Source organism: Amphiura filiformis, chromosome 1 (assembly GCF_039555335.1).
Source record: "Amphiura filiformis chromosome 1, Afil_fr2py, whole genome shotgun sequence".
Lineage (NCBI taxonomy): Eukaryota > Metazoa > Echinodermata > Ophiuroidea > Amphilepidida > Amphiuridae > Amphiura > Amphiura filiformis.
In genome coordinates, this window is record NC_092628.1 from 22,400,856 (window position 1) to 22,412,921 (window position 12,066).

At 38.1% G+C, this 12,066-nt stretch overlaps 1 protein-coding gene and 1 long non-coding RNA gene across 2 annotated transcripts in view; one reads left to right on the plus strand and one right to left on the minus strand.

Moving 5' to 3' along the window:
• The window catches only part of LOC140170346 (ubiquitin-conjugating enzyme E2 U-like), a 30,225-nt gene that overhangs the window by 4,556 nt on the left and 13,603 nt on the right, over positions 1-12,066 (plus strand). The window contains exon 2 of the mRNA XM_072193746.1: positions 4,842-5,025. Within this exon, the coding sequence (XP_072049847.1) occupies positions 4,954-5,025 (72 nt within the window). The 5' untranslated portion in view covers positions 4,842-4,953. The remainder of the gene's footprint in view (positions 1-4,841; positions 5,026-12,066) is intronic.
• On the minus strand, positions 5,870-6,334 carry LOC140165792 (uncharacterized). Its single transcript, XR_011860769.1, has 2 exons — positions 6,059-6,334; positions 5,870-6,022 (listed from the first exon to the last, which is right to left on the minus strand). It is a non-coding gene; the product is annotated as an uncharacterized lncRNA (long non-coding RNA).

Consider the following 12,066-nt stretch of genomic DNA (forward strand, 5'->3'; position numbering starts at 1 on the left):
TCCACACAACAGGTCTACAAAATGTATGACTTTGCATACAAAATTACACTGAAGCCATGTAGCTTCAGTCATGTTTAGAGCAGCAGTATTATACAGGTAAGTTAAATTAGCATTTGCAATCAAATTATTGCAAGTTTTGGTGTACAATGAAAATCTTGTACAAATCTGATGAGGTTAAATTATAAAATACATTGTTCTTGTTGTTTTTGAACAATATTGTTTGTTCAAGAGCATTTTATACTTTTGAACTGCATCATACCAAATCAAAAGAAAAATCATGCCATTACCGGGGCCCTCGGTAAGTGCACTCTTCAACCCTTGATTTGATATTAATTAATTATAGTGACAATTCTTAACATGAAATACATCATGAAACTTGTGCTACTTTCCACATGTGAAGTCACTAAACCTCTTTTCATTATTTCTTGTGGTGACAATTCTTAACATGGTTTGAGGTGTAACCATGAAACTCGTGTAACTGCGCATGTTACACATGTGAAGCCACCAAATGTTTCATCAAATTAACGGATAGCTCGCCTGTTCCAGGCTCGCCTTTGAGCTGAAGGAGATTTTCTCTTTGCTCGTTCAGGAGTTATTTGTACCTGATTTATTTCCTCCGTAATGTCATTTATCAAGTCAGTAATTGTTTTGTCAATGATAGTTTTTGACTCTACATGTACATGACATTTTCTGAGTTCTTCAGCCTTGTAAAAAGACTCAGTTTCCACTGCTATTTGTACCATGGCATTAAAAGAGGCAGGTTTGGCATGTAAAATGTTCAGTCTTACCCGGCTATCTTGTATTGCATTTACAAAGTATTTCTTTGCCAATGCTTGTGTGGAAGAATCCGGCATTGTAGGAAAGACTATTTTAACCATTGTGCGAATATCATGAGCCAGATCAGGTAAAGTTTCATTAGGATTTCTGACTCTATTATTTAATTTCATCCAAAATAATTCTTCCTGGTTTTCATGACCAAACCTTAGGTTCAAGGAAGTTACCAGTGATTGGAAGTTGTGTCTTTTTGAAACGTTCACATCACTTAATACTCCCTGTGCCGTACCTCTTAAATTTGCAGCTAAATGCATAGCTTTCTCGTAATCGTTCCAAGTATAGTATTCTGCTATCAGTTCGAATTGTAGCAGGTAATTGGACCATGATGTTGTGCCATCATATTTATCTAGTTTGATGTCAGGCTTGTTTGGTGCATGCTCATAGTCATTAGACTGAGAGTGTGCAGTGGCTTCACTGAATGATGCCATGTTATCCTGCTCGTTACTATTTTGGTACTTTGAAACCGACACATTTGGATCACTGAAACGAGCTTCAGTCAACATTTTGACAATGCATTCTATAGCTGCTTCAATCTGACCAACTTTACTGTGTAAAGAGGCTATGTGCCATTGTTCATGCTTTTCTTGCATGTCTGAGTCCGAAGACTCGTTGCAATTGGCAGTGGTGACTGTCATGGCATTAGTTCAATTTTCTTGACTTCAGCCAAATTATTTGACAGATTCTGTATGCTCTTGGCATGAAGGGTTTGACCTGCTTATTTACAGCATTGTCGTCAAATGCCCTTAAATTTGTGTCAAGTTAGTATCAAAGAACACCTCATTGTGATCTCGATTCCGATTTTCAAGTTTCGAGTCACGTATCGAATTTCGAAGTTGATTTTCGAGTTTCAAAGTTGTTGAGGTTAATTGCTCTTTAACATGAGGTTTTTATGCTTACGTTACTGATCCATCGTTTAAATCTACTTGATCCTTTACTAACACTATTTGTAGCCAATTTTATGCGGGTCGAAAATCTGATAAAAAGACTTTCTATCCCACCGCTGCCACCAAATGAAACGGATGTGCCTTGGCCTACAAATACAGATATGGACTAAATATGGTAGCGTGAAAGTCCCAAAGGATCGATGTGAAATATAGGCCTAAATGTCAGGATCATGAATAGCATAAATACCTGGTCGTCGTTGATTATGAAATGGTTGTAAGATTGATTGTGATTTGCCACGGATTGTGAATTGATTAATTTAAGTAACTTAATTAAAGAAATGAGATCAATAAAGGTGACTCATGACAACATATAAAATTATCAATATTATATTGTACTGGTTTCCCAGCATAAACTGTAAGCTTCACAATGCACAACAATATATTCAATATTCACGTATCAAGTTTACAACTCCAATCTAATCACTGAAATTATCAGTAAAATAACGACATTATTCAATCACTAAAATCAGTCACTTCATCCTGTAAAAGTCACGAGTGCATCGGCATAAAAGCTTAAATCATCGTGGGTTTGTTTACAAATAAACAGCTGATTGCTGTAATTTCCCACGCTCAAATTGATGACGAAATTTAGAGTATCGGACTCTATCGCCGATCTCTCAAATACATTTATTATATTATTTATTTATTAAAAGGCCGACGTATTGATTAGAAAATCGTGACAATTAATGAGATGAATTAACTAAAGAAATTAATGATTTATGTTTTATCGATGATGCATATTTTATTTATCTGACTGAAGTTAAAAATAGAAAAGCCAAAAACCTGATCACGCCATAAGCGAGAACTCACTCGGAATTAATCCGCGCTTACTGAGTCTCCGTGATCCAAAAGTATACGAAATTTATAAGTAAATTAAAAGCACATTTCTAGTCAGATATTATTAAATACGAATCATTACGAATTATTACAACACTCACATAGCTGATCCTAAAAGGATCAGCGAGTCTATCAGAATGTCCGAGTGCCGAAGTGTGAGTTGCAAGACATGAAAAACACGTCCACCCGGTACAAAGCCTGGGCCGCAACTCAGCCGTTCCAAGATACACAAACGGCATTTCTTTTCTATATCGCGCAAGTAATTAGGTCGCGCTATTTGCGTACGCGCTGCGCCTGCAAAGCAAGCACGCGATACCTAAGCAAATGAAATAAAGATTGAAATGAAAAGATTATAAAATATGATAAAAATATGATTAGCGCTGCCGAAGTTTAAATAATGGTTTTCAATATTAAAAATAGTAGGCCTACTGAGGTGCCTACTGGGGGTTCCGTTACAGTATGAATAGAGGGTATAAAAGTGTACAGGGGCGAGCCGATTTTCAGTGCCAAGGCGAACACTTCCTGAAGTTCCTGTTTCCACCGGGACATGCGCTCGGCCGTTGTTTCGGGATGCCTGACCAGAATGCAATGCATGCCTACCAGTGTATATTGGCTTGCTAATAATATGCTAATTATTCACATTTATGCTGAAATTGTTCCCGTTTTCTCACATAGATTGATAAAGGGGACAATATTTGACATTGTGTGTAAGTTTGAAGAGAATCTATATACCGATAGGGTTACCCCCCTTTAATATGATGAGGAAAACTGTGTATAATATTGAGGGTACATACGTGACATACCAGAGTCCCTGTGTACCCTGGACCAGATATGTGACATGATCAAGGGGAATGAGTCACATGTCGACCCTGGTCGAAAATGAGTACATAGTTCCTATTAAACCTTTGTGTGACCACCCGCCTCCTGTCAAAATGCCCCTGCGCCAGTATTCTACGGAGGATAAACAACCATGATGACTAAGATAGAGGACAAAGAGCTTTCAGAAACTGAAAACCCCATGTTGATACGACTTTCCTTTGTGAAGTTACGTCAATTTATCAATCGCTGAAAACAATGTAAAACAAAGAATTTGAACACTTTCTTAATCTTTGCCAATATCTCAAAATCAATATTAGCGACATGCGACTCATTTCCCTTGATCGTGACACATATATGCCTAGGAGTATGCTTAGCCTGAGTCGCTCGGCCTATCTCGAACCAAATCACCATGCATAGCTTTTGAAAACTGAGAGGATTTGCCGTACTATCACGGCAATTTTTGACACAAAGATATAGGGATGATGACGCTGTGCGAACCCGACCTGACCCAACCATTTTTTACACACATTGGACCGGCCGATCCAAACTTCTGTTAACCTAGCTTATATCACAATAAATAAACTTCCTAATCCCAACTTGAATCAAAAGAAAGACGGTCCGTTTCAAATCGGCAAGAACTCGTCCCCTGATCAGGCCTATTAAACCTGATGATACAATCATGTATGCCCTGATCAGTAAATTTTGAAAAAATTTCAATCAGATCCGCTTTCTGTACGTGTTGGTTCTGGTTTTTCAGTCAGATTACCCAGCAGGGCTTAATTTGGAGAATATGAGTCTTAGCAATTAACCTTTAATTTATGGTTGCCTACTATGGCTTTAATCGTGAGAACAAACTCTGGCTTTGAATTTGAACATGATGGTGGAGGGGAGTAAAATTTGCAAATGGTGTACCAAAAATTGCTTGCTCCCATCTTGACATGCCAAATATTGCTCCCCTAGCCTGACAAAATAACCATTTAGTTGTTCTGACCTTAGTTCAATTTTACCCCATTTCCCTTATTTATTGTAGCCAGGTCCTTCTTCAAATACATTAAACCTTTACTCCAAAGTGTTTGGCAAGTGTTTCCTGATGCAAAACTAGCAGTGTTGGCCATAGCCGGTATCGCGGAGCAAACTACTTCTCAATTTTGATCACTTTGCTACACAATTTTGTAAATGTGTAGCAATTTTATGCAATAAACATATACAGTGAACTGAGTGAAGTGTGTAAATGTAACAATCAAGTAGTGCTACGCATAAAAAATGTCTTGCGTCCAACGCTGAAAGCTAGTTAACTAACCCTTGATGCAAAAGTATAAATTTAGACTTACATAGTGAGGGTGTAAAATTTAGGATCGCATTTACATCTTTGATTTGACTGGTGTACTTTTTTTTCCATCTGTTCAGGTAAAATGGAATGACGATGAAGATGACAAACTTGAAAATTTACAGATTATGATAACAACCAGCAACATTTAAAGACCACACTTACCAGGTATCTGGTACCCTTGGCATTACCATGCATTCAAGGGCTCATATGCTCTTAGAAAAAGAGTACCTCTTCATGCAGAAAGATCCATCGCCAGCATGGGTAAGTCAAATCAAAGAGATTGTATTAATAGAGAGAGTCCAGACTCTGAATAACCGACTGGGTACTTAAATGCTATATTTATCGGCAAAGGCCCAAAATCAAATAATACTGGAATGAAAAATTGTACAATCCCTGACCGAAATTTGACACAATTTTGACATATGTCAAAATCATGTCAAACAAAAACGATAAGAATTGGGACATTTATTTGACACAAATTTGACATAAATTTGACATATGCCAAATTTGTATCAAAAAATTTGACATATTTTTGACATAGTTCTATGTCAAAAGTGTGTCAAATCACATTTGTGTCAAAATCATGTCAAATATTATTTTGTGTCAAAATTATGTCAAACAGGATCATATTTGACATACTTTTGATATGTCAAATATGTGTCAAAATATATTTGATACATATTTGACATAGTACTTGGTTATGTTAAAATTGTTTCGCACAGGGAATCCTTTTCTACCCTGTTGCCCAGGTGCATGCACAGCTTCCAGTCGGTGCATGCACAGCTTCCAGTCAGTGCCAAGTTATTGGAAATCCCACTTGAGGGCAAAAAAATGCCACCAAATATTCAGATTTGTGCAAAATTGTGTCAAACAGGATCATATTTGACATACTTTTGATATGTCAAATTTGTGTCAAAATAAATTTTATACATATTTGACATAGTTCTTGGTTATGTCAAAAGTATGCCAGAATGTGATCACATGGCTGCACCACAAAGGTGAGGGGCACGGAGGGGCTTAATTTTCCATTAAGCTTAAGTTTTGCCCAATGAAAACCAAAAATCACTGAAAATATTGATGAAAACATATTAATGACAGAATTGGATGCTTTACGCCCAATATTTATTGATATACTATTTACCCGACTACCTCTCAACCAATATTTTTAAACTTATAGCTTGACCTGTAAAATATTTTGCGAGTAATTTAATACCAAATGAAAATTCAAATACGGTATGTAAAAACAAACACATGTGACCTTAATACAGATTATTTCACATAAAGTTGTTGTGACCTTAATACAGATTATTTCACATAAAGTTGTTGATCGGTCGGAAAGAGCAATCTGACTTTTTTTGGGGCCAAATAGTGAGAAAAATAGTCTTAAGTTTGCCACTCATGTATTCTAAACAATAATTAGTACGACACATAATTAGTCGCCACAATGCGAAGTTTTGACGGATCCATTTGAAATCATGAATCAGAAAAATGGTCTTTAAAGTTAAGTTTTATGTGCATGATCCAGATCTGCATGATCTTTAACAGTCCGAGTCAAAATTAGCAAGGTTCTTTTTTTTTCATTTTTCTTTGCGTAAAATCTGAATTCTGAACTCCTCATTTTTCATGACTGATATGTACAGCATTTTCTTCTTGATGAGTTGCCATTGATGAGTTGCTATTCCTGCCGCGATTCGATCCCTTTTCAGCAGCATCTGAAAGCAAATTGTACATAAAGTTACAAATTAAATAAGCTTACACATTTGGTAGTTTTCTGAAACAACTGAAAAAATATTTGGTGTCATCAAGAAATTCATGATCATCAAGAGTATATGGTTGGGCAGGTATTTCCACATTACTTTTTTAGAAATTAGAATCCATCAGGGAAGAATCCATTACCTGGGATTTTTTTCTCCCAGATTGACCCAAAATACATTTTCGAAGCTCTCAAGCATGCCTAGTTCTCAAGTACCGTAACTATTTCTATTAAAGGTATGATAGGCAAACCTTAGTTAACACATTTGCTATACTCATGCAGCCAAATTGGTCCAAAAATACAATTTTACATACAGCACGGTATAGAAAATTAAAAGAAAAGATTTTTCAAGGAAACCTGCATAAATATGTACGGTGTGTAATGCTACGTGCCGTAATACTTCAATGAATAACAATGCAATAAATGTACTTATCTTACCATTGCTAATTAATATTTATCAGTCCATATGAAACAAGTTTGGTAAATTAGGTAGTGTCATTCAGTTTACGCTTTCTCAGATTAGGTGTCCATTTTCTATCTTGCTCCATCACTTGCAAGACATTTTGATATAAATGTTCCTCAAGGGCTCTATCTGGGCAGCAGCCAGGAAATCTGCATTGAGTTTCGATCACGCCATGCTCTGCTGCATCATTTACCACATTGACGGCTCTTTGGCTCTTTTGGAACTTTGGCTCTTCGAATTTTCCAAAGCCTGCGCTTAGGATTGTCCAAACTGTAGTATCAAAATCTCTCTAATGCAGAATCAAATTGAACATCTTCTGCAAGGCACTGTGACAAAGCACCAGCAGCTACCCAAGATATGTGAATTTGTTGTATTTGTAAATTTGCAACAATAATCTACAGTTCCTGGTGGATGACATATGCAGTGTTGCTTCTGACGTGCCATGGAACAATCTCCAGTTATACAAGCGTCTCCGATATCAATTCCGGTGTTGCAACAAGTGCATGCAAAGCCCTGAACAGACATCTGTAGTATCTCACCAAAGAGATGGCACCGCTTGCTCTCTTCAGTGGAAAGGTACCAGTACAAGAGAGACAGGCTTTAGCGAGAAGGCTACTTGTTCAAAGTTGAACCTGATGCAGCAGTACTAAAGCCATGTGTTCCCTGACCCTGAGAATATCACCCAGTCAAGAGTCCTAGCTGGTTTTGCAGTCAAGGACTTGTGGTTCACTATGAACATCCTGCAGATCAATGACAAATTCCTAGCAGACAATGTTGACACTTGGCGGAGTCCTCAGCTTATCTGCAATCTCTTAGCAATGTTAGAGCCGTCAATGTGGTAAATGATGAAGCAGAACATGGCGTGAAACTCAGTGCAGATTTCCTGGCTGCTGCCCAGATAGGGCACTTGAGGAACATTTATATCAAAATGTCTTGCAAGTGGTGGAGCAAGATAGAAAATGGACACCTAAGGGGTGGTGCAATAATTATGTGTACCGGGGGGGGGCAGTATAGGGGGCAAAGATTTGTTTGGTAGGCCAAAAGGGGGGGGGGCAAGCATTTTTTGGCAGGTCGAAAGGGGGGGTCAAGCGATTTTTGGCAGGTCGAATGGGGGGGGCAAGCAATTTTTGGCACAGATATTTTGGGCACCGTTTCTATATTACGCCCTAAAAGGCGTAGGAAAACATTACTAACATGTTCAAATATGCAAAATTTCCTGCTAAAGCTTCTTTCGCATTATATGTTAAGACAATTTAAGGTTTTAAATTGGGTTCCCCAAAATCTTATATGTGTATGGGGGGCAAAGATTTTTTGTACGTCAAAGGGGGGGCAAAGGTTTTTGGCACGTCGAAAGGGGGGGCAAAGGTTTTTGGCACGCCAAAGGGGGGCAAGCGATTTTGGCAGACCATTTTGAGAATTCACCCCGGTACACGTAATTATTGCACCACCCCTAACCTGAGAAAGCGTAAACTGAATGATACAACCTAATTTACCAAACTTGTATCATAATTTCATATATGGACTGATAAATAAAAAGCAATGGTAAAAGTACATACATTGTTATTCATAAGGCAGCCACAGTGATGTGCAGTATAACATAATGAAAACTAAATAGCTGCCTGATTTATTTGTCATTAAGTTAAAAACACCTACCATGCACAAACTTCAAGCTTGTAGTGCTGATGGACCCATTTTCCATGCAGAAACGGCTGTAAATAGAGAAACATGCACATGGCAGCTATTATTATAACGTCAAATATGTCTGAAAATAGCTGCCTTTGTGATTAGTTCAAATGGATTTGCATTTTATTGAGTATTGTCTGAGATTTGAAGTACTATAAAAACTTTCACCAAAGGCAGCTATTAATGTGTGTGTATAACTGTATACATAATACAATAGCTGCCGGCCGGACTTTAGCTGCCGGTTGCCTCTGTCCGAACTTTAAACTCACGTGGACCCCCTTCCCGACCTCCGATTGAATTTAAATTTGGAGGGGATGATTTTCTAGTTAAATGGTACAGTTTGACACTAGGAGCAAAAAATATGGTTGAAATGAGGGCACTTGATGCACCCTAACTGGTACAGACTACAGTGATACATGTAGTGATGTACTGTAGTCATTGTGTAGTAGAAGTATAGGTAAGCTTAAAATACATTTTTTAATTTTCAAAAATGTTGACTGTATACTTACCATGTGCTTTATCCAGTACATACAGCATGCGATGATGCAGTTTAGTTTTGAATTAATTGGTACTCAGTGCTCAGTAGCAGCATGAACAGCCAAAACTAAAATCTTACTCCATTGTCCCACCATGCTGCATGCATTCATGATACACGTCACACTGCAGTGCAGTCATAAGATTCGTTTACTATACTATAATAGCTCAAGCCTGTCCACCGAATCACACATTGTATATAATGTTCATGACTAGATGATATTGATGCATTCCTCCGTTGGCATGACAGACTGGCTTTAAGCTTTTAAAACGAAAATTGAACCGTTAAAATTCAAATCCACCACCACAAGCTGCCATTTTCTTTTTCTTCTTCTGATAGGAAGTTCCTCCTTTATGTAGGAGCACCGAAACAAGAAATTCCCTTGGTTTAATGGTTAGCTTGCATTAGCCCAGTGCATTAATGCCCTGTTAGTAATAGGGGCTGTCATTTTTTCCCGAATGGGGTGGGGTCGTGAAAATACTGGGGGGTCATAATGTTTATAACAAAATGGGAGGGGGTCATAATTTATTTACACCAAAAACCGGGACCAAAAATAGGAGTTAATTAAAATATTTATCATGAAGAGCGCAAAATTTTGTCCATGTTCCGCTCCCTCACCCCTTAGTTCAAACAATGGATTGAGTCTGCGTGGGCAGAAGGGGGGGAGTCATATAAATTTTCACCACGAGATTGTAAAAATTCTGATAGCACATCACTCAGCAAGACGGCTCTTAGGAATGATCCGTTTTTCATCTCGCGCTTAGGGAGTGTTCACAAATACTTTGGTGGGGGGCTGGTAAAAAGGGAGGGGGCCAAAAAGTTGTGGACCTTAAAGAGGGGGGGACCAAAAAGTTTTAGGTGGTAGGAAAGGGGGGTCAAGAAAGTTTTCCCTTTAAAACCCAAAATTTTTAAGCGCTTCACGCAGCATTGAGACCCTCTATATCACTTTTAACATGGGCAAGTTTTGGTTTTCAGTGCTTTTGTTTGAAACAATGATGGCACTTAGAGTACACATATCTATTAATTAATAATATAACATTAAAGATGATCAGCAACATGCAACATCTGGGATGGTCTAAGAAATACTGGCAATTTTTATCATAGAATTTTATATCTCTTCAAAGTATAGGCTACAAACATGATTATGTACTAATCTGATCAAAATACAACTAAATCAAGAAAATATTGCAAATAAATAGTTTACTATTTCTCATTGCAAAAATATTTTGTACACATAGGCCCATGGTTAGATTTACCACAGGGCAGAGCGGGCACAGGCCCAGGTGCCCCGGTCTTTGGGGGCCAAAACTGATACCGGTACCTGTGTACATTTATGTGACCAAATTAATCTCATATTTGACCATTTCAACTTTTTGCATAAATTAGTTCCAATTTTAACAATATTTGACCATTCAAGCTTCAATATGGCCAATTTTTTTGCGCGGTTCATGCGCATTTGTACTATCATAATAGCCACGGATCCAAATTATATGCTGATGTGCCTATGAACCTCCAAATAAATCCTCTATTTCATTTATCCCTGTAAAATCAGATAAACACCCTGATTTGGGACAAATCTAAATTATAAGTATAATTAAAATGAAAATTTCCTTGTGCTTGTATTTCATGCGCAATTGTCCCACCGGGAACGTTTCAAACAGTTGCCTCCCTTAATGACATGTGACCCAGATACCACACCACTGGAAACAACATTATTAAGTATAATGTTTGTTATACGATAATGGGGGGGGTCAAAAAGTTTTGTCTGTCAAAAGAGGGGGTCAAAAAGTTTAGCGGTCCATCGAGGGGGGGGTCAAAAAGTTTTCGAGTGAAAATTTTGAGTTAGACCAGCCCCCTACCAAAGTATTAATGAACACTCCCTTATAGCTATAAACTAGTAATTCCATCCTTAAAAATTATGTAAATCATAATGAGTAGGCCCGGCCAGCTCTTCCGATGATCAATGCCTCAAAGCAACTTAATTCATGAGACTTCCTGGAGCTGGTCCCTAGTACACGGTCCCTGCCTGACGGGGGGGAAACTTTATAAGTGAAGGTATGTGCCTACTGGCATCACGAAGTAGGGGCCTATCGGTACAAAATACCGGGGGCAGGGGTCATTGGGTATAGATATCAAATAAGGGGTTATTGGGTAGAAAATGTTGAAAAAATTGAGCAAAATTCTATTTCTTGTTCAAAATTTTCCAAATTTCAATACAAATTTGCTGAAATAAGAGAATTTGAAAGTTGCTGCATTATTTTGTGGCATTTTGGTGATACCATTCTAGAAAAAGGGGGTCATTGGGTAGTCAAAAGAGGGTCATCGGGTATGACTTTTTTCAAAAAAGGGGTCATCGGGTATAGTAGACTTCAAAAGAGGGGCCTATTGACAGGCACATAATACTGTCACTTCTAAAGTTGAGTGCCCCCCGGCCTGGACACACACCAGAAGCATACTGACCGGGACAGGAAGAAGGGGAACAAGTTTGCTCCATCTGGCTCGAAATACTGGGACAAAATTGCAATGACCAAAAATCGTAATTACTTTGATCTGGCTGCCTCAAAAATGGAGCAAAATCCTGTTTCTTGTTCAAAATATTCCAAATTTCAATACAAATTTGCTGAAATAAGAGAATTTGAAAGTTGCTGCATTATGTTGTGGCATTTTAGTGATACCATTCTAGAAAAAGGGGGTCATTGGGTAGTCGCAACTAAAAAAGGGGACATTGGGTAGCCGCACCTAAAAAGAGGGGTATGACTTTTTGAAAAAAGGAGTCATCGGGTATAGTCAACTTCAAAAGAGGGGCCTATTGACAGGCACATACTATCACTTCTAAAGTTGAGTGCCCCCCGGCCTGGACACACCAGA